Source organism: Carcharodon carcharias, chromosome 16 (assembly GCF_017639515.1).
Source record: "Carcharodon carcharias isolate sCarCar2 chromosome 16, sCarCar2.pri, whole genome shotgun sequence".
Lineage (NCBI taxonomy): Eukaryota > Metazoa > Chordata > Chondrichthyes > Lamniformes > Lamnidae > Carcharodon > Carcharodon carcharias.
The window spans coordinates 102,187,047-102,210,640 of NC_054482.1; the positions used below are offsets into that span (position 1 = coordinate 102,187,047).

Here is a 23,594-nt window from a genome sequence, read left to right on the forward strand (position 1 = left end):
ACCCTATCATAAGTCTTTTGGGAATCCATGTGTAGTATATCTATTGGATCCCCTTTATCTACCCTGCTAGTTAGATCCTCAAAACCTGTAATAAATTTGTCAAGCATGATTTCCCTTTTGTAAAACATATATATTAATTTCCTGTTCATACTATGATTTTCTAAGTGCATTGTTATGACCTCCTGAAAAATAGATTCCAGCACTTTCCCAATGATTGATGCCAGGCTAACTGGCTTGTAGTTCCCTATTTTCTCTCTATCTCCTTTCTTGAATAGCAATATCACATTTGCTAACTTCCAATCTGCTGGGACCATTCCAGAACCTAGGGAATTTTGAAAAATCATAGCCAATATATCCACAATCTCTACAGCCATCTCTTTTGGGACCCTAGGATGCAACCCATCAGGTTCAGGGGATTTGTCCTTTAAGTTCTTTGCCAATAATTATCTTAATTTCCTCACTTTTCAGCATCTAGATTACCCTTTATTTCTGGTACACAACTGGGGTCTTTTACTGTGAAGACAGATACAAAATATTTGTTCAATGTCTTTGCCATTTCCTCATCCCCCATAATAATTTCTCCAGTCTGTGCTTCTTTCTATGCTTCTATAAGGGACCAATGTTTGTTTCTTTTTCTGTTTATAAACACACGTAAAAGCTCTTACAAGCTGTTTTTATATTCTTGGTTAATTTGCTCTCATTCTAAATTTTTCCCTTTTTATATCAACTTTTGGTGGCCTTTCTCTGATTTCTAAAGCACTCCCAAACCTCGGAATTGCTACTATTCTTTACAACCTTATCTTTCCAAGCTTCTTCTTCCAATCTATTATCCTTAGCTTCCTCAGTAATCCACAGATTGCTCTTTCTTGCTGAATTTGGTTTTTTTTTCCTCAATGGAATTTATTTTTGTTGAACCTATCGAATGGTTTCAATAAACGTTTCCCACTGTTTATTAATGGCCATATATTTAGTCTATTTACGCTTAGCCTGTTCTCCCCTCATGCCTATGTAATTTGCTTTGTTTATGTTAAAGATTTTTGTTTGTGATTGGTGTATGTTGCTTTCAACATTAACATGGAATTCAACTGTATTACGATCAATAGTTCCAGTAATCTTTTACTATTAGATTATTAATTAGTGCCTCATCACACAATACTAGATCTAAAATATCTTTATCTCTAGTTGGTTCCATAACATATTGTCCCAGGAAACTGTCACGAAAACATTCTACAGCTCATCTCTAGACTACCCTTGGCAATTTGATTGGCTCAGTCTATAAGATTAAAGTCTCCCACAATTATTACATTGCCTCTGTTACACGCTCCAATAATGTCTTGTTTAATGCTCTGTCCAACGATAAATAGTGTCCTTATGTCATTATGTCATCCTATGCTATTGGTCTACCCTCCTCCACTACCATTCTGTCTTTTCAAAATATTGTGTACCCCAAAATATTTACTTCCCAACTCTGAATATGGGCAGAATTGTTCCAGATTTGCACTAAATGTGCTAGCTGGCTGCAATGGTGGGTTTTTGCGCCATATCATCCCATTCCCGGTGCATCCTGCCTCAATAACAATGCATGCAAGGGAAACATGCTGGATCACTGGCAGGGCAACCTCAGATTTGCCCACCCCACCATCTCCTCTTCAATAATCTGGGTGTCATATTTAAAGGCCACCCCTGCATAGAGCTAGCACTCTAAGGAATCAAAAGCTGCTGGTAAGTATGGCTGCCAAAGGGTGGAAACATGCTGCCCCAAATTTAGCAACGCCTCCCTTGGGCATCTATTGGATGCAGTGGAGGCCCGCCGTGAAGTCCTCTACCCCTGCTCTGGGCAAAGATCAACCAGCGAGGTCACCAATCCAGCATGGGAGGCAGTGGCAGCAGTGGTCAGAGCCAATGCCCTGCAAAAAGGAGGTCATCCATCCAGTGCTGAAAAGGGGATGAATGATTTTCTCTGTTCTGCCAAGATTAAGTCACTCTTCATATCAGCCAACTCACAAACCCATTACACATCCACAGGGATCTCTCACTGCCAGTTCAAGGGACATCACCATTCACTCTCTCTCACACACCATCTGCGCTGTGGATCATGTCCTCATCCCATCCATGGAACCTTTCTCATCTGGCCTGACAGGTGCCCTGCTTACACTCTCTCCATCTGTATTCATTCAAGCGGAACAAACTGGCACACAACAGGGGGAGGGCGCAGATTAGTGGAGAATTAGCGGAGAAATGCCTGACATCAAGTCCTCACAGACTGTCGCTGGCCAGCTGGATAACTCTGTTTTCAATCTGGCCCATTCCTGTGCTGACTGAGGTCAGCGGTGCTCAAGCAAGTGAGGATCCAGCAGTGCAACATCCCATCAGACAACCATGCTGTGAGTGAGTTCCTCAGTCCCCTGCCATTCACTAATTATCTCTCCTTGCTTTCAGAGGCACATCTGGGAAGCAGCTGAGGGTGGTCCACGAGCCAAGTCCTCGACTCAAGCCCCAAAGACTGAAAGCCCATCACAGCGCTCACCCACACCCTTCACCAGCACAGATGCACACCTCGGTGAGACTTAATTCTAGAGTAGCCTCGGAGGACTGCTGGAGTCCAAGTCAGATGAGCCGCCTCTGGACTCGGTGATACCTCAGATGCTGGAGCTGCAAAGGGAAGCTTGGGAACATCAGGAAGGGATGTCTGCTGCACTCTTCAGATTGTAAGGCATGATAGAGAAGTCAATCCACCTTCAAATCCGAGGCCATAGCACTTTGGCATGTTGGCACACCGAGTTCAACGCAGGTAGAATGGCGGTAGCCATGGGGCCTTGGTCCAGAAAAATAAAATCAGTCCTGCACTACAGCGTGGGCTGAACTCCATCGCTGACGCTATAGTTGGCCTCCAACAGTGTCAACACGAAATAGGTTCAGGGCAGCTCTATCTCACTCCAGCTTCCCCTTCTCAAGCAGTCAGCCAGGGGACTTTGAGCACCCATAGGGAGGACCACGAGGAGCTTCACACCCCAGGGCCAAACACCCAGGTAACTCTGGGAATGTCCAGCTGATCCAAATCCCCTCTTCCTGTGACCCCCACAGCTGCAGCTCAAGAGGCTAAGGAGGGTGCAGTTGGCCCACAGCAGGACACCCAAAGCAGGCTGGGGCCCTCCAGGGGTTGCCCAAGGTCATCACAGACAGAGCATAGCAGTTAGCAGGTGCCTCCAGCCCCACTGTGGATGTCAGGGGAGCACCAAGACATGGCAGCAGGATTAGGAATGTTAAGGAGATGAAGTTGCACAGCCTGGGCATAGGTGTTAACAACTTGTACTTAATGTTTACTATTGTAAAATAAACTCCCAAGAATATCTCGTTGCCTTTGGCTCTTTTTGTTATGATGAGCAGTGTTCGTATCACTCAGATGTATCATTCATATGTGAAACCTTGATTCCTGCACATGATAAAGGCAGGTGTCTCAGTACAGGGCTTCTTCCCTGTGCAGCGTGTAACCTTCACACCAAAGTGATAGTCCGTCTTCACACTCACTGGACACATTAGTGACGACTGCACCTCGATGGTGCTCATCATTGCTGCCAGAATGTTGTGGGCAGGTGTCACGGCATTCTCTCTTGTGTGCTCTCAGCACCTTTGAGATGGGGCTGGCCCCCCCCATCTCTTCAGCATCTGTGACTGGTAACAGTGTACTCCTGAAGGGGTCAGGTGCTGAAGGCTGATAAAGGATCAGGTGCATTTAAAGTTTCACGGCTGCATCTCCATGAAATGACTTTGATCACAGAGCTGGCCTCAGCCAGACAGGAGTCAGATATTTAGAGGCCAAGCGAAGATCTGTGGAGTGTGTCCTCACTGCATGTTGTCATCATCCTCCTGGAATCTAGCGACTATTAGGGCCTCTGCATCATCTCCTTGACATAAGCCTGAGCATTGGGTATGTGCATTGCCATCAGTCACAGAGGAGTCAAATATTCACAGATGCAAAGTGAGGATGTTGGGATTGTCCTCGCTGCACCTCGTCATCATCCTCCACGAATATTGTGGCGACGAGGTCCGCCTGCCTTGTCTGGCCAGTGCTATGACCTCATCACCATCAATCCCTTCAGCATCCTCCTCGTCGGAGATATACAGCTCTTCCATCTCCTGTCATTGCAGTATCAGGTTTTGTAGCGCACAACAAGCGACAATGATGCGCGACGCTCTCAGTGGTCCGTATTGCAGTGCTCCACCAGATAAGTCGAGGCACTGGTACCTCATTTTGAAAATGCCCATTGTTTGCTCTACCAAAGTCCAGGTCATGGCAGAAGCCTCGTTATACCGTTGCTCAGCTGCAGTCTGAGGTTGCCGCACAGGTGTCATCAGCCACGTCCTCTGTGAGCAGCCCTTGAGCCAACTCTGCAGCCTCTCCGGACCCTTGAAGATGTCAGGGATCTGAGATCTGTTAAGGATGTAGGAGTTGTGGACGGTCCCTGGGAATCCTGTACAGACCTGTAGGGTGCATTTGCGGTGATCGCACACCAGCCAAACATAATTTGATCTCTATCACAGGGACAAAGTGGAATGGTTTTGTGTCTCTGGTGTGAGGCAGAACATCTTTGGGAATAGTTCTATAGTAGCATCATTAAAGACAAATTGGTAAAACATAGAAACAAGGAGCAGGAGTAGGGCTGTTGTCCCCTCAAGCCTTCTCCGCCATTTAATAAGATCATGACTAATCTGATAGTAACCTCAAATCTACATTTCGCCCACCCCCGATAACCTATCACCCCATTGCTTACCAAGAATCTAACCACCTCTGCCTTAAAAATATTCAAAGAGTCTGCTTCCACCACCTTTTCAGGAAGATATGCCAAAGGCTCACAACCCTCAAAAAAAAGTCGCCTCATCATTGTTTTAAATGGATGACCCCCTTATTTTTAAACAGTGACCCTTAGTTCGAGATTCTCCCACAAGAGGGAAAATCCTCTCCACATCCACGCTCAGGATCTTAAAAATGTTTTAATCAAGTCGCCTCTTACTCTTCTAAACTCCAGCAGATACAAGCCTAGCCTGTCCAACCTTTCCTCATAAGACAACTCACCCATTCCATGTATTAGCCTGGTAAACCTTCTCTGAACTGCTTCCAATAGCTTATCCTGAAATAAGGAGACCAATGTTGTGCACAGTACTCCAGATGTGGTCTCATCAATGCTTGTATAACTGAAGCATAACCTCCTTAGTTTTGTATTCAATTCCCCTCGCAATAAATGATAACATTCTATTAGCTTACCTGCATACTAGCCTTCTCTGTGATTCACGCACTAGGGCAGCCAGATCCCTCTGCATCTCAGAGCTCTCACCATTTAGATATGATTCTTTATTTTTTCTTGCCAAAATGGACAATTTCACTTTCCCATGTTATACTCCATTTGAAAGATCTTTGCCCATTCACTTAACCTATCTTTTTGTAGCCTCATCTCCTCTTCACAAAGTGCTTTCTTATCTTTGTCATTAGCAAATTTGGCAACCATCCCATCATCCAAGTCATTTACATGAATTGTAAACAGTTGAGGTTCCAGCACTGATCCTGGTGGCACGCCTCTTGTTACATGTTGCCAATTAAAAAGACCTATTTATGTTTACTCTTTGCTTCCCGTTAGCCAGCCAATCTCTGTCCATGTCAATATGTTACCCCTTTTACAATGAGATTTTATTTTCCACAATAACCTTTGATGTGGCACTTTATCAAATGCCTTCTGGAAATCTAAGTGCAGTTCCTCTTAATCCACAGAACATGTTGAAATAGCTGATTTCTCCTTTTTCCGCTCTCCCATTTACTTTGCCATGTTAAGAACTATTGGTATAGTCACACTCAGCATAGCATCCCATCATGACATTACAAAATAATGTTGGCGTTTGCTTCATAGGGGACAGAATGCTGTTTATGTCAGGCATAAATTAAACAAATCCTCCAATAATACTGCGGAGAGACACAGACAGACAGAGGGGTGGGGCAGAGAGAAGTGAAATCACAGATTAAATGTTTTCAGTTGACACAATATGAATAATCAGGAATGAGTAACCAATTTTGGAATATTATGTCCCAAGACATGTATAATAAATCTAGAAATCCAAGGGCCAACAGTCAAAGTGTAGCATTACAAGCATATGACCCTCACTTAATGTGCTAGTCTGGCAATGTGGAAATGAGTGAGTTGAGTAATTAGTGACACCAAGACAAAATAAAATTAAGGCGGAATATTAAAAAATTTCTTCCTTACTTGATCCTGAAGCTGAGCAAGACGATCCTTCTGCTCTTTTCTTAAGCTGTCGGAGCTACTTTCAGCAGAGAAAGTGTCATCACTATCTTCACTTGATGATTCAGTGAATTGAGTGGTAGATTGTGCTAACTGTGCAGCTTTAATAGGTTCAGATATTTTTGCAAAATGCATCTCAAAAACATCCTGTTATAAAAGATGGACAGAAAGATAGGGATTACATGATTGTTATTAACTGGAGAACCAGTTACATGGGATTTACTGCAATTGACCATCTTCCTATAATGGTGGTTTACATTGTATATAGGACAAAAATTAGTGAATTAAAAATAACACTCTTGGATGAAATGTATAATAATATTATGAACCCAATCCCTTCCCCAAGGCTGTTCTTAATTATATCATTTCCATTGAGGACAAAAGTGGGTGAAAATAACAGTGTCCGGTATAACACAAAATAGTCATTTCAAAGAACAACTCCGTAACTACTGAAACAATGAAAATTTCAAGTTTTGGCTGAGATGCACCTATCTGAATTCAAACTAGTGCAGCGGTTCTATATACAGGACGATCTCAGAATTTATTTATATATCAAAAATACTTCTCTGTTAACATTGATTTTGAATATGTGCTGTCCCCATTTCAGATTCATAGATTTCTGGTTTGTTCTGTTTTCAGGTTGTTAAATTTTTTTTAAAAGATAATTGGTTCATGTTCCTTCGTGTTACACACAGACTCGACCAAATTCAGTATTCAGGTCAGGGCATTGTGCCTGTGTGGGGCAGCAGGAGCAAGGAGTGATGGAATGCAACTACAAGGCACAAGAGAGTAAAAGGCAAAAAGTTATCTTTCCTTCCTTCCACCTTAGCCTTATTTTTATTCAGTTTGGGAACCAAGGTTGTCTTAATTTTCACCACATCATAATCACTCTCACTGAAGCATGTTGCGAGGGGGGGCAGGGTGTAGAAGGGGGTTGGAGTTGCTGATTACACTGGAGTAATGGATGACAGTAGAGAGGTACCATGCAAAGGTTACAGAATGAGGAGGACAAGTTGAAAAGACAGCAAAATTACTATTGAAGCGAGCCTGAAATATCCATTTTTTCCCCCTGCCCCAGTCCTGATTTCTTCAGTTTGTGGGGGTTGAAGTGGGGTGTGGTATACTCAGCTGCTAAAGCTATCAGTACTCCAACCATAGCAATACTTATCCTCAGAGGGTGAACATGAAAACAGTACATCTCTTCCTCATCTCTCCCAGTCCTGAATTTGCTTTCAATTAGGGGCGGGATGTGAAAAAGCCAGAACACTTAGTCTAGGGAGACGAAGGTCTATAACCCAAAAGGGATAGGAAGAGATGACCTATACATGGATTTAAAAAAAACATAGATGGACCTGATTTAGGGACTGTGTGTGAAGGTCACACAAAAAAGGGAACCATTTGAGGTGATAAGGTTAATTCATAATAGAGATATACAGATATCAAAATTTCAACAAAAAAGTCTTATGGCACCTTCCTTACCTACAGCAATTTATCTATTGGTCATAGCCACAAAGACCCATAAAACTAAGATTGCTCCACAGCAGTATACAGAGCCTACAGCTGCATGCAGACTCAACAGTTCTATTGGTTAACATTCAATATTCTATATACACAGTGTCACCTACAGGCGTGGCAGGCACAGCAGGCAACAATTTTATAACGCATTATTCTATTGAGATGGTAGAAGGTAGGATTTTTCAATGCGATTTGCTATGAAACATTGCAACCCAATCTAAATTTTAATTTGTTAAACATTTATATTTTGTGAATGGATACACTATTCTCTTACCTGAAGTTTCCTACCCATGGCTACTACTTCGTGGTCTGGTGGATTATACTTGTAGCAGTTCAAAAACATTAACCTCACATCTGCGGCAAACTCCTGGCTATTTCTGTATTCTTGGTTGCTCATTTTTTTCTTGCAAGAAAAGATTGAAACAGAAACAATTAGAATATCAAGTACATTAAACTTGGCTCTTGCTGATTTCAGAACAGGATGACTGCCTGGATTGCCACTCCTGATAAAGTTTTCGATGTTCATTAAAATTTTTAGTACTATTGCTATTTTATTTTGAATAATGATCACCAATCTATTTGCCACAATAATTAGCAAATCTAAATCATATCCTATACCCAACAATTCTTCTATATTATTAATTGAGCAAAAATTAAGTAATTCAATGCACATCATTTATACTGACTGGAGAGACTCAAAGTCAGGACAAGCTCTGTCATGCTGCTTAGAACTCCATTCCGATGAATAAATGTTGAGAGATGTATTGACAGCAATGCTTGGAGTGCATTTAAAAAAAAAAGTTTTAATTTTATTACCCAGGAGGTCCAACAGACTATGTCACACTTGACTTGATACCGTAGTGAAGTTGTACATAGCATGTGGTGTACTTGGAAGTCTTTCATCATTGTGTTCCACTGTCAAACTGTAACCTGACTCCAAATTATATGGGCACTTCTGTTCTGTCCCTTACATTGGCAGCCTTCTGTACAACAGATGATGGTTTGCACTTTGATGCTCAACTTTACTGAACATCACTTGCTGTTCCTCAGGAAACCCAGTCTGACATGGCAGTATCCGTCAGATTTGCTGCAGAAGGTGGGCTGAAAAGACACAAGATTCGCTTGGGTCTTTTCTCTGGGCCCCTCTTCTCAGCCAGCTAAGCTTCATTTCTCCTCACCTCTTCCAATGCCCCTCCAAACAATCAGGTCCAAGAAGTTGCATCTGTCAGCGACTGTCTCTATGCATAAATGTCAAGTTTACTTCAATTACATCTTGATAAAATAAATTTTTTTTTTTAAAAGGAGCCAAGATGAAAAGTTGTTCAATTTTAGATGGCTTTTGTATCCAGTAGTTTCCAACAGTAGTTGTTAATGTTACATAAGAACATAAGAGCCAGGAGCAGGAGTAGGCAATTCAGCCCCTTGAGCCTGCCCCGCCATTCAATACAATCATGGCTGATCTCATTTCAACCTCAAGTCCAATTTCCTGCCCTCTCTATCTCTTCAAATTTATTCAGCGTCCCGGCATTCACTGCACTCTGAGGTAGTGAATTCCACAGATTAAGAAAAGGAATTCCTCCTCATCTGATTTAAATCTAACACCCCTTAGCCTAAAACTATGGCCTCTTGTTCTAGAATGACCCAGAAAGGGAAACATCCGCTCCACATCTACTTTGTCTATCCTCTTTAGTATCTTATATACCTCAACTAGATCTCCTGTCATCCTTCTAAACCCTAATGAGTATAAACTGCTCAATCTATCCACAAGCCCTACATCTCTGGAATCAATCTAGTGAACCTCCTCTGAACCGCCTCCAATGCAACTACATACTTCCTCAAGTAAGGGGACCAAAATTGTGCACAGTTGCAATAACACTTCCCTATTTTTATACTCTATTCCTTTAGCAATTAATGCCAAAATTCCATTCGCTTTCCTTATTACCTGCTGTACGTGCATACTAATTTTCAGCAATTCATGCACGAGGACGCCCAGATCCCTCTGCACTGAAACATTCTGAAGTTTCTCTCCATTTAAATAATAAGTCGCTTTTTTATCATTCTGACCAAAATAGATAATCTCTCACTTATCCACGTTAAACTCCATCTGCCAAATTTTGGCCCATTCACCTAACCTGTCCATATCCATTTGTAAATTTCTTATTTCTTCATTGCAACTTACTTTCCCACCTATTTTGGTGTCATCTGCAAATTTAGCTATAGTACCTTCTATCCCTGAATCCCAGTCATTAACATAGATTGTAAATAGTTGGGGCCCAAGGACCGAACCCTGTGGCACCCCACTAGTTACTGCTTGCCATCCAGAAAAAGACCCATTTATCCCAACTCTCTGCTTTCTGTTGGTTACCCAATCCTCTATCCAAGTTAATATATTACCCCTAACTTCGTTTTGACTCCATCTGGAATTTGACCAGTATTTGTAAATTTTCATCTTCCAATTCGGCAAATAGAAACTTACATTTCAAGTTTACCCTGTCATTTTTCATAATTACTTATAACAACATTAGTCCCAACTTTTGAGAGGAGTACACGAGGGGGCCACCCTGGGACAGGCAGTCAGCAGTACCTAGAGAAGAATGCAAGAGGAGCCCCCAAGCCAGGCAGTCGATGGCACCTATCACAGGAGAAACACAAGTTCATTGGATGGTGAGAAACTGCTATTAGGGAGTGCCATCAAGTAGTTGAGAATTAGAAAAACTTTTTTTTTTTTTAAAAAGGGGCTACTTACATTTAAGAAAGAAACACAAGCAATATGGAAATAAAGTGACGTCAAGGCCAGGTAAAATAAAGTTACATAAGTAAACTAAAGTTAACGCAAGGGAAGTAAATTGAAGCCATGCAGGACAGCTCGGTCATGTGGAATGAGTGTCTTGTAATATGTGGGAAGTTGGGGATGTTACCAGCGTCCTAGATGACCATGTGCAGGAAGCGTCACCAGCTGCAGAAACTCAAGCTCCGGGTTTTGGAGCTCGAGCGCTAGCTGGAATCACTGTGGGGCGCATCTGCGAGGCTGAGAGCTACGTGGATAGCATATTCAGATAGGCGGTCATGCCGCAGCTTAGGAACTTGGAGGCAGAAAGGGAATGGGAGACCACCAGCCAGCCCAGGAAAATTGGGCAGGTAGTGCAAGAGTCCCCTTGGGTCCTGCTCACCAATCATTTTTCCGTGAAGGAGTTGGTTCCTCGGAGAAGTGCAATCAGAGCCAAGTTTGTGGCATCACAAGCAGCTTTACTGTACAGGAGGGGAGAAAGCAGAGGGGGAGAGCAGTAATAATAGGGGATTCATTGGCTAGGAGAACAGACAGGCATTTCTGTGACCGTAGACATGACTCCAGGATGGTATGTTGCCTCCCTGGTGCCAGGGTCAAGGATATCAAGGAGCAGCTGCAGGACATTCTTCTGGGGGAGGGTGATCAGCTAGTGGTCGTGGTCCACATTGGTGCCAACAATTTAGGTAGGAAATGGTACAAGGTTCTGAAAGCAGACTTTACTGAGCTAGGAAGGAGATTGAAAAGTAGGATCTCTAAAGCAGTAATCTCAGGATTATTCCCAGTCCCCAATCCCACATGCAAGCAAGTATAGAAATAAGAGAATTGAGCAAATAAACACATGGTTGGCAAGCTGGTGTAGGAGCAGAGTTCTCTCAGGTTTCTGAGGCATTGGAACTGGGATGAATATCCTCACGGGGTGTGTGTGTGTGTGTAGGGGGGGAGAGAACCCGAGGGAAAATTCAGAACAGGGAATGGGAGATGAAGAATTAGTGAGTGACTCAAAAACAGAAGCAAGACAGGTTTAAAAAAAAAGTGTACAGCACAGGAATTTGGCAGTGTCAAAAAGTATATGTAAATGCAAGGAGCATAGTAAACAAAGAAATAAAGCTGATGAGCTGAGGGCACAAATAGACACATGGCAGCAAGAAATCGTTATAATGGAAACTTGGCTTAAGGAGAGGCAATAAATGGCAGCTCAACATCCCTGGATATAGAATTTTCAGACAGGATAGGGAGGGGGATTACAATAAGGTGGAGCTGTAGCATTAGTGGTTAAAGAATCAATTACAGCTGCAAGGAAGGATGGTACACTAAATGAAGCATTAAGTGAGGCCATTTGGGTTGAGCTCAGAAATAAATAAGGGGCAGCCATACTGCTAGGATTGTACTATAGACCCTCAAATAGTGGAAGGGAGTTAGAAGAGCAAATAAGTAGACAGATTTCTGGGTGCAAAAACAATAGCGCAGTAATCATTGGGCACGTCAACTACCTTAACATCAATTGGGGTATGAACAGGGCACAGAGGGCGTAAAATTCTTGAACTTTTCATTCAGCATGTAACAAGCCCGACGAGAGGGGCACAATTCTAGATTTAGTCTTAGGAAATGAAGCTAGGAGTGGATGAAATAGTAGTGGGGGACCATTTTGGAGATAGTGACCATAATATAGTTAGATTTAATCTAATTGTGGAAAAGGACAAAGATAAACAAGAGTATGAGTTCTAAATTAGGGGAAGACAAATTTTACAAAAGTTGAGGTGAGCTGGCGAGAGAGTGGACTGAGTACAGCTATTAGAAGAAAAAAACTGTCAAATCAGTGGGAGGCGTTCAAAGGCGAGATTCTACAGGTATAGTGTAGATATGTCCCCACAAAGAAAGAGGGTGGCACTGTCAAATCCCTGGTTATCCAGAAGCATACAGGCCAAGATAAAGCAGAAAAAGAAAGCCTATGACAGTCACAATAGACCCAATATTGTAGAGAGCCTAGATGAGTATAGAAAGTACAGGGGTGAAGTAAAAATAGAAATTAGGAAGGCAAAGAGAGGACATAAAAAATATTGGGAGGTAAAATCAACAAATCTGAATAAGTTTTATCAGTACATTAAAAGCAAGAGAATAACTAAGGAAAAGGTAGGGCCTATCAGAGATGGGTTGATGCAGAAGATGTGGTAGGGTTCTCAATGAGTACTTTGTCTTCACAAAGGAGAAGGATGATGCAGATATTCTAGTTAGAGGAATGTAAAATATTAGATACAAAAGCATAGTGAGTAGTAGCAGTACTGAAGGGACTGGCATCATTGAAGGTGGATAAATCACCAGGGCCAGATGGATTATATCCCAGGCTGTGAAAGGAAACCAGGGAGGAAATAGCAGATGTTCTGAGGATAATTTTCCAATCCTCACTAGATACTGGCGAGGTCCCAGAGGATTGGAGGTCTGCAAACATTGTACCATTATTTCAAAAAGGGTGTGAGGGATAGGCTGGCAAGTTATAGGGCAGTCAGTCTGACTTCAGTGGTGGGCAAAATTATTGGGAACAATTCTGAGACACAGGATAAACCTTCACTTAGAAAGACATGGATTGATCAGAGATAGTCAGTATGGTTTGGTTAGGGGAAGATTGCATCTTACTAACTTAATAGAATTTCTTGAGGAAGTAACAAGGAGGATTGATGAGGGTAGTGCAGCGGATGTTGTCTACATGGATTTCAGTAAGGCATTTGACAAGGTCCCACAGGCTGATCAGAAAAGTAAAAGCCCATGGGATGCAGGAGAAGGTGGCAGTTTGGATCCAAAATTGGCTCAGTGGCAGGAAACAAAGGTCGATGGATGTGTTTGCTAATGGAGAATGGTTTCCAGTGGTGTTCCACAGGGTTCAGTGTTGGGGCCCTTGCTGTTTGTTGTAAATATTAATGATTTGGACTGAAATGTGGGAGGCATTATTGGGGAATTTATGGATGACACAAAAATTGGCCACGTAGTTGATAGCGAAGAGAATAGCTGTTGACTCCAGAAGTATATCAATGGTTTGGTTGAATGGGCAGGGAAGTGGCAAATGGAATTCATTCCAGACAAGAGAGGTAATGCATTTGGGGAGGGCAAACAAAGCCAGGGAATATTCAATAAGCAGGAAGTTGTTGAGAGGGATTGAGGAAGTGAGACACCTTGGAGTGTATGCCCTCAGGTCCTTGAGGGTGGCTGAGCAGGTGGACAAGGTGGTCAAGAAAGCATATGTAATGTTTTCCTATATTGGGCAAGGTATTTAATACAGAGCAGGGATGTAATGATGGTACAGTATAAAATGCTGATTAGGTCTCAGCTGGAATTGTGTGTACAGTTCTGGTCACCACATTACAGGAAGGACATAACTATATGGAGAAAGTGCAGAGGAGATTTACAAGAATATTGCCAGGGCTTGAAAATTACAGCTATGAGGAAAGATAGGATAGGCTGGATTGTTTTCCTAAGATTAGAGGAGGTTGAGGCGTACAAAATTATGAGGGGCCTAGATAGGGTAGTCAGGAAAAACTGGTTTTCCCTAGCTGCAGGGTCAAATACCAGGGGGCATAGAATTAAAGTGATTGGTAGAAGGATTACAGCCTTTCACCATCCAGAGGGTGGTGGGTGTCTGGAATTTACTGCCTAAGATGGTGGTTGAGGCTGAAACAACTCATTTTTTAAAAAAGTATCTGGACCTACATCTGAAATGCTGTAACCTGCAAGGCTACAGACCAGGTGCTGGAAAGTAGGGGTTAAGAATGAGGGGCTAGTTTCTTTTTTCTCTTTTTGGCTGATGCAGGCATTATGGGCTGAATAACCTCCTTCTGCACCATAATTTTTCTATAGTTTTCTAACTGTGTCTGTCAACGTCTGTTATCTTCATCTCTCACTTGCAGGTCTCTTTGTAGCAGAGGTATGGGCGTCCAGCAGGTCATGACCCAGTGGCCAGTTCCCTGCACAGGTAATTGGGTATACACCCATAATTCATCTGATGAATGTGGCTTAGTAGTGAATGTATGCGGATGGAATCAGCATGTTCAAGACCTCTGAGTTAGTGCCCTTGTCCTGCCAAGAGCTACTGAGCATTTGGCTGAGACTGACAATGGAAACTGTTCAACCTTTTCTCCTGCCTAGCACATGCTACTCAACTCACACAATGCATGTTGATCTTGGCATCAAATGACAGATTGCTGGTGATTGTGGAGCCTAGATATGTGAAGCTATCAACAGTCTTCAGCATTGCACTGTCAATGCTGATTGGTGGTGGTATGACAATATTCTGAACCATGACATTTGCTTTCCAATATCTACTATCAGGATCAGGAAGGAAAATGTATTGGCCCTGTGAAGTAGTAATAACTAAGTGACAACTTAGTGGACAAAACATTCTAAAATTAATTTGATATAATAAAATGAATACATGAAAATTATGCAGAACTAAATCGGTATAAACAAACATAAGACTTTAGTCCAAAAGATTAAGAGATAACCAAATAAAGATGTAAACATGGAAACAAAAATGAACTAAATTCTCAATTATCAAATTGAGAGAATGAATACAGGTAAATTTCATTATTGGATTATAATAATCACAAAAAAAAACTTAAGCTACACAAAAAGGATTCTTTGCCAAAAAAAGGTAGACTGGCCAAAACAGAATTTTAAATAAATCCTTGAACAAAACATTGATCTATCGAGCTGCAAAATATTTACTTACCAAATTGTCCTCTTCATTAATCTTCTATGATGAATGGACCAATAGCCAATCCCAATTAGACCACATCACAATGATGCCTGATTCTAAGTGGATCAGAGTTGGGGACGTGCAAGTTAATTACAGGGTAGGGACAGTCAGATGTAAAGAATTACATTTGAACACCATATCTATATTCTTCATCATAGAGATTCCTCACTAATACTCATTTGTTTAAAACAGGTTAATAACCAATGATGGAATAACATTGTTATTGGTAATTATGTAGCCCCCATTGATTTGAAAAACTGGATAAATGTGCAATGTAAGTTTTTATTTGCAGAACTGAAAGATACAAATTATTGTAAAGAAATTCACAATTACTGGTCAAATTCCAGATGGAGTCAACATCAGCAACTATTGTTGGCAATTACTGGATACAAGAGTCATCTAAAATTTGACCTCTTTTTGTCCTGGTTTCCTAAAAAAGAAATACTTCTTTTATCAAGATGCAACTTAAGTAAACTGAAGGTTTATGTAACATCAAGCAAGTGTAGTTAATGACATTGTGCAAGGGCTGACCAAGAACAGAAGTGACATGGATCAAAATATCCAAGATGTAATTAAAATTTCATAAGGAGAGACAGTGTAAAGATTCCACAAAACCTTTATGTTGCAGATGAGTGATGGTATACACAAAACCTGAGTGATTAATTACAAAGGAAAACAGAGCCCGATGGCTTAAGGCTAGTAATTTCATCAAACTTAATTTTCTTTTTTCATGCCCCCAAATCTAATGTACTGGGCATGCAGTAATTGTTAAACCAGTACAATATTATATTGCTCTCAAAATCAAAGTATTCATATTATGCACAAGGTTAAGTAATTCAATTATGGAACTAATCGATCATTTATGTGAATTAGGATACCAACATATGATGCAACTTTACATCATTAGAGATTGCATTTACTGGAATTAAAAATATCCAATGAAATACTTTAGATCTACTGCAACATTTAGAACTCCTCCCTTTGGACAGGAGCATTAGGAAAATGACAAGGACTAGATTATGCAGTAATGACCTGAAGAAGAGTCTGAACTGCTGAGGGCTCCCATAGAGCCATGTGTGCCCTTGACATCAGTTAGCACCAAAAGGGAACCCTATTCTTACATAGAATCTCAACACTGGCTCAGGTGAAGTGCTAAGTAATCTCTGGAAAGTAGACTATCAAAAGAATGTTGTCACATTCTTGATTATAAACAACATTATGCTTGCATGAGTAGTCCTGGGTGCCATTCAGTACCAAACTAGTTGCCTGGCTAACAACAATCAATAGTAGCCTTGGATTCCTTCCTCCCTCCACCTTCAAGGTAGACATTATTCAGTCAGACCAGATTAAGTATTGGGCAGCTTGGTGTCCATGTGTGATCTTTCCACTTTAATTTACAACATGTTACAGGATTTGGTAAGAATGTTGCAGGGATTGGAACGTCTCAGTAGGGAAAAAAATTTTTAAAGTTGCAGAGATTTGTGGGGCATTTGATGACAGCCACATCAATGGTTGCAATTGTAATTGCAGTTCAACACAGCATTTGAAGCTTCTAGACATCAAAAAATGCTGAAATATTTGGTGCTTCTGATTGAACAGCCTGGTCAGTAATGATGGAACAGTTTTGACAAGCTCCATCAGCTGAAAATGGCAAGAGGCCCTAATGTCTTAACAGCAAATATAAAGTGAAGTGTTCTCCAAACGTGTCAGATCAGACAAAAAAATCAGGCATCACAGCATTCAAAACATCAAAGTATGTTTATGCTGCAATTTCAGAATCACTTTGAAGCAGTTTCCACTTGGCAGCAAAGGTGTAGTACAACTTTAAACAACAAAATATAGCACCTCTAACAATGAAATATCCCAAGTCACGTCACAAGAACATTATAAAACAAAATATTTGAGAGTGATTGCTGAAGCCCAACTATTGCAGCAATTAGAGGAAAGAGTTAATTTTTGTTCATTCTCTCAACTAGATGCCAACATTCCCTCAGTGTAGATTAGAATAGCATCAACTATTATTTTCTAACATGACATCATGAGAAGAGTCACTTAATGGTTATTTAGTATTGGGCGAGCAGCAACTTGCATTTATAATGTAATTATTTAATGTAACGAAACACCCCAAGGTGCTTCACAGGAGCATTATTAAACAAAGTATGACACTGAGCCACATAAGGAGAATTAGGTCAGAAGATTTGGTCAAAGAGATAGGTTTTAAAGGAGGAGGAAAGTGAGGCAGAGGTAAGGAGAGTAATTCCAGAGCTTGGTGTCTAGGCAAACAATGATGGTGCAAATAATATGCACAAGAGGCCAGAATTAGAGTGGCACATATATCAAAAGGGTTGTGAGACTACTGGAGATTAAAGAGATAGGGAGGGATTTTAATCATTAACATGCAGAGATCTCTCTACAAGAGCATGAAAATTTTATTTGGAGCCAGGAAACAAAGCTGGCTAAAACAAACTGCAGACATCTCAATGCACCCTTAATCCTTAGTAAAACTGTCTAGTGAAAGGCCACAAAGCACAGCTTCATGCCAGAAGTTTCAGAGAAAGAATATCCAAATGGTACAATATCCATTTGTCTCCTTTGTCAAGATTCTAGGCAAAGAGAAAGATCACAGATGGGGAAGCATCCTACTAAATTTTCTAGAACAGATCAAGGTTGAGAGTAGAGTAGAAATGGTAGAACAGTGAAGTGGTGTGAACTTAAAGCAAGTCAGAGCAAAATGCTCATATTGGAGAACATTTCTCATTTGCCAAATGATGGAATAATTATTAAAGCCTGTGGTTTTAGTCTCTGGATTCTACCTCAATATTTACTTTGTCCTTCTCACTCTTACTACAGTATTTCTTTGTAATTTGTGTTAATTTTCTCCCTCTGAACCTTCCCACCTCGTGTTTCACTTTACAATCACCGATCCAATCCAGTTTCTTTAGGATTCCCTTTGCCTGCCACAGTGACGCCATTACAATTGTGTATAATTAGCCTCTTTTCCACAAAGCTTCCAGATGCTAAAACTAGTAAAACTAGTGCACTCAAAACAAGACAGTGGTGTAAATGTTCCATAGCCCCCAGGGATTATGTTTTGATAGCATTAGTTAGCTAACCTACTTTAGTGTAAAACTGACATTGAAATGCAAGACAGCTTCAAAACTTAAAAATATTTAACCTGGTTCCACAGGATTGAAAAAACACATCCAAATTGAAATAGCTGATAAAATACTGAATAAAATTAGAAAATGATTCAACATCAGCAGGGGCGGGGCAGGGATGGGGTGGGGGCAGAGGAGATGAAATTAACTTACTTTCACAGCACTAAGGTCCATGGGGTGTTTAATAATATTATGATAATCATGAAGGCCCAATGCTTCAGCATTCACTGGCTCATAGAAAGGCCAAGCATATGCTGCATGCTTCTTTGCAAACATTTCTTTGAGAATATTATTGCAGTATTGCAAATGTACTGTGTACTTTTCTTTTTTAATAGCTGGATGCTGTTGAGAATCTGGTAGATCCTTTGTGGGTGGCTTGTTTGATTGATTGTTTTCCCTCCCGGAACAGATTTTTGTAGTCTTTCGTTCTGAGGGTCTTGGCGAGAACCCACTATTTGTAGTGAAAATTGAAGTAGTGGGTGTAGTAGTGTCTGCCTTCCTTTTAACACCTTTCTTTACCTTAGAAGGAAAAAATCAATAAGTTAAAGACAGCAAGCTTAAAATTGAAACAACGAATAAGAGCAGTACCAAAAAAGAAAACAAATCTATTCACCTTATGAACACTACCTCAATATTTTCTCCATACAGGAACGTTTTTAATTCTCTTCAAATCCAAAGCAAGCTCACTTGGCAAGCAAAGGTCTTCACTGAAGCCCACTGTTTCAATTACTTCTCACTCAAGTAGCCTCACCTAAATGAGGAGACTGATCTGAATTGCTTTTCCATTTAAAACAAGTCTTTTGAAAGTGCCTTCAGGTACTAAAGAGTCCTTGAGGTGGCCAAGATGGTGTTTTAAGCCAAAAAGACAGTTTAGCTCACATTTAGCACAAGACATCACCTTACTAAAGAGGTTGAAGCTTGGAACATCTTGGAGGAGAGTTATGGAACTCACCACTACTAAAATTGATTTCTAGCACTCATCAACAAGGCTTCATAGCATTTTGGTAGATAGGAGAGCACATTAAGTCAAGTGCTAACAGTGACCTGGGAGTAAATAAATTGTTCTTGAGGATTTTGATCATTACTTTAAAAAAGGTAGATTATCTTTTACTGTTCACTAGCTGCTTTAGGTTTGAAGAGACCTTTTGAAACACATTTGGAAACTTTCTGGGACATTTTTGGCAAGACTTAACCATTATTTGTTCTGAAAATTCTGTGAAGACTTCACCTAAGAAGAGTAAGTAATGTGCGTGCTAATCCACCTTATAGAGGTCACCAAGAGAAAGGGAGTGCTTGGTCCTAAGCTTAGGGTCTGCAGGAGAAATGGGTGGAAGACATGACACCAGGCAAAGCAGCACCAGCTACTGTAGGAGAGGGAACAGGAGGGCGAGGTCAATTCCTTTCCCCCTAACACCTCTGTCCCGACAGAGATTAGAAATTGAGTGCCGGAATGGAAATCAAAATCAAACCCTTCAAATTGACAGTATACATAAATCATTAGAAAATCTGGGAACTTTAAAACCACAGTTCTGTTCAGATATATAAATACTTACTTTTGTAACAGGCTGCCCAGTTGGTATTAAAGGAGAGGGTGGAGTGGCTGACAATGAAGTTATTCTTGACTGAGGTGGTAGCATTATCATTGGTTTCTGATTTCCAACTTCAGATGTGGGTGGACACAATTTTGATTGTGCAGTTGAGGACACTGCCGGAACTATAACAAGAATATCGCTATATTCATGCAACAGTCAAAACAATCCATATAACAAACAAAAATAAAAATGTTAATTTCACATGCATTCAAATATATTTTAATAGGAACAGGCATTAGGTCCAAGAGCCAAGAAATATCAATTCGCTCAAAACATTCATAAAGCCACAACTTAAGAGTACCATCTGCACTTTTGGGTATCTGCTAAAAAAAAATCAATGACACTAATGTCATTGAGAGGAAACATTAGAAAAACCAAAAAGGTTTCTGGATCTGAGAGATGATAGTTAATAATGAACAACTTGTGATAAGGCTACCAGAATGTGGTGAAAAAAATAGAACTTGCTACCGCTGGAGTAGTTAAGGGTGAATAGCATAGGTGCATTCAAGGGAAGGTTATAGAAATACATGAGGTAGAAAGGAATAGAAGGTAATACTTATAGTATGAGATAAAGTAAGGGTGAAGGAAACTTGTGTGGAAGACAAACACCAGCATAGACCAGTTGGGCTGAATGAACTGCTGCAAATTCTACATATACTTTCAGCAGGGATGGCCAAGAGGAGATTTAATGCTAAGTTATTTAAAGTTATGAGGAAGTTTGATAGAAGGACTAAGCATAGATTGCTTCCTCTGATCAGTGACATGAGGCCAAGAATTTTAAATTACCAAAAAGAAACAAGGAGAAAAATTAGAACATACAGAAATAAGACCAAGCAGGAATAACCCATGCAGCTTCATCATTTAATAAGATGATGGCTAATCCTCACCTCCAACTACGCTTTCTCACCTAAAATATAAACCGATCTCAGCCTTGAATATGCTCAATGACTGAGCATCCATCGCCCTCTGGGGTAGGGAGTTTCTAAAAATTTACAATCCCCAAATGAAGAAATTTCCCATCTCACTCTGAAATGGTTGTCCCCTTATCTTGCAACTATGAGCCCAGTTCTATATTCTCCAGCCATGGGAAACTGCCTCTCAGCATTCACATCTTCAAGCCCATTAAAAACATCATGTTTCAATAAGATCACTTCATTCTTTCAAAAGAGTATAGGCTCCATCTCTTCATAGCACAATCCTCTCATCCCAGGTATCAATCTAGTGAATCTGCGTTGCACCCCTCTAAGGTAAGTGCATCCTTCCTTGGGTTTGGAGATGAAACCAATGCATAGTATTTCAGGTGTGGTCTCTGTACAAACTGCAGCAAGACTTCTTCATTCTTGCACCTCCAAACCTCCATGAAATAAAGGCAAACATACCACTTGCCTTCCTAATTGTGGATCTTGTATAAGGAAAACTAAATTCCTCTGAACACCTACATTTAATAGATTTTCACCATTTAAAAAATATTGTTTTTCTATTCTCTCTACCAAAATGAATAACTGCATATTTCCCCACATTATATTCCATTGGTCACATTCTTGCTAATTACTTAACCTTTCTAAATCCCTTTGCAGTCCCCATGTCTTCACTGTAGCTTACTTTCCCAACCAACTCTATCAGCAAACTTGCATACATGCTACACTCCGTCCCTTCACCTACCATTATTTATTTATTTATTTTTTAAAAATTCATTCATGGGATGTGGACTTCGCTGGCTGGGCCAGCATTTATTGCCCATCCCTAATTGCCCTAGAGAAGGTGATAGGGAGCTGCTTTCGTGTACCACTGCAGTTCATGTGGTGTAGGTACACCACAGTACTGAAGAACTATGCTTCAGAATTTGCTGTACCCCTAGCCAAGCTGTTCCAGTACGGTTACAACACTGGCATCTACCTGGCTATGTGGAATATTGCCCAGGTACGTCCTGTACAAAAAACGCAGGACAAATCCAACCCGGCCAATTACCACCCCATCAGTATACTCTGCATCATCAGTATGTAATGGAAGGGGTCATATCAACAGTGCTATCGAGCGGCACTTGCTTAGCAATAACCTGCTCACTGACGCCCAATTTGGGTTCTGCCAGGGACACTCAGCTCCTGGCCTCATTACAGCCTTGGTTCAACCATGCTCAAAAGAGCTGAACTGCAGAGGTGAGGTGAATGTGACCGCCCTTGACATCAAAGCCACATTTGACCAAGTGTGGCATCAAAGACCCCTAGCAAAAGTGGAGTCAATGAGAATCAGGGGGAAAATTCTCCGCTGGTTGGAGTCATACCTAGCACAAAGGAAGATGGGTGTGGTTGTTGGGAGGTCAGTCATCTCAGCTCCAGGACATCACTGCAGGAGTTCCTCAAGATAGTGTCCTGGGCCCAACCATCTTCAGCTGCTTCATCAATGGCCTTCCTTCCATCATAAAGGTCAGAAGTGGGGACGTTTGCTGATGACTGAACAAAGTTCAGCGACATTTGTGACTCCATAGATACTGAAGCAGTCCATATCCAAATGCAGCAAGACCTGGACAATATGCAGGCTTGGGCTGACAGGAGGCAAGTAACATTCATGCCACACAAGTGTCAGGCAATGATTGTCTCCAACAGGAGAGAATCCAACCATCACCCCTTCATGTTCAACGGCATTACCATCACTGAATTTGAACCCCGGACTAACAACATCCTGGGAGTTACCCACTGACCAGAAACTGGAAAGACCATATAAATACTGTGGCTGCAAAGAACAGGTCACAGGCTAGGAATTGTGCAACAAGTAACCCACCTCCTAACTCCCCAAAGCTTGTCCACCATCTTCACGGCACAAGTCAGGAGTGTGGTGCACCATCCAGGACAAAGCTGACTGTTTGATTGTTTGTGGATGTGGTGCCATTCTCTCCCTCCACCACCAATGCACAGTAGTAGTGTCCCTCCACCACCAACGCACAATAGTAGCATCTACAAGATGCAATGCAGGGGTTCACCAAGGCTCCTTTGACAGCACCTTCCAAACCCATGTCCACTACCATCTAGAAGGACAAGGGCAGCAGATAGGTGGGAACACCACGACCTGGTAGATACCCTCCAAGTCACTCACTGTCCTGACTTGGAAATATTCACTGTCGCTGGGTCAAATTCCTGGAATTCCCTTCCTAACAGCACTATGGGTGCACCTACATGGACTGCAGTGGTTCAAGAAGGCAGCTCCCATCACCTTCTCAAGGGCAACTAGGGGAGGGCAATAAATGCTGGCCGACATCCCACGAATGAGTAATAAAACAAAAAATCAAAACCAGTGTATCCACCATCTCTGCAACCACCTCTTTTAGAACCCTTGGATTAAAGCCGTCAGATCCAGAGGTTTTTAGTCCCATTAATTTTTCCAGTGCTTTTTCTTTACTAATATTAAATTGCTAAGTTCCTCACTCTCATTAGCACTCTACTTCCTCACTATTTCTGGGAGGTTGCCTGTGTCTTCTACTGTGAAGACAAAATGTTTGTTTAACTTCTCTGC

The 23,594-nt window shown here is 41.3% G+C and overlaps 1 protein-coding gene across 1 annotated transcript in view; it reads right to left on the bottom strand.

Moving 5' to 3' along the window:
* The window catches only part of LOC121289269 (bromodomain testis-specific protein-like), a 77,212-nt gene extending 57,089 nt beyond the window's left edge, over positions 1 to 20,123 (bottom strand). Inside the window, exons 1-4 of the mRNA XM_041208535.1 lie at positions 20,049 to 20,123; positions 18,649 to 19,014; positions 8,080 to 8,208; positions 6,255 to 6,437 (exon numbers count right to left, since the gene is read on the bottom strand). Of these exons, the coding sequence (XP_041064469.1) occupies positions 6,255 to 6,437; positions 8,080 to 8,208; positions 18,649 to 18,771 (435 nt within the window). The 5' untranslated portion in view covers positions 18,772 to 19,014; positions 20,049 to 20,123. The remainder of the gene's footprint in view (positions 1 to 6,254; positions 6,438 to 8,079; positions 8,209 to 18,648; positions 19,015 to 20,048) is intronic.
* Between the last annotated feature and the right edge of the window lie 3,471 nt (positions 20,124 to 23,594).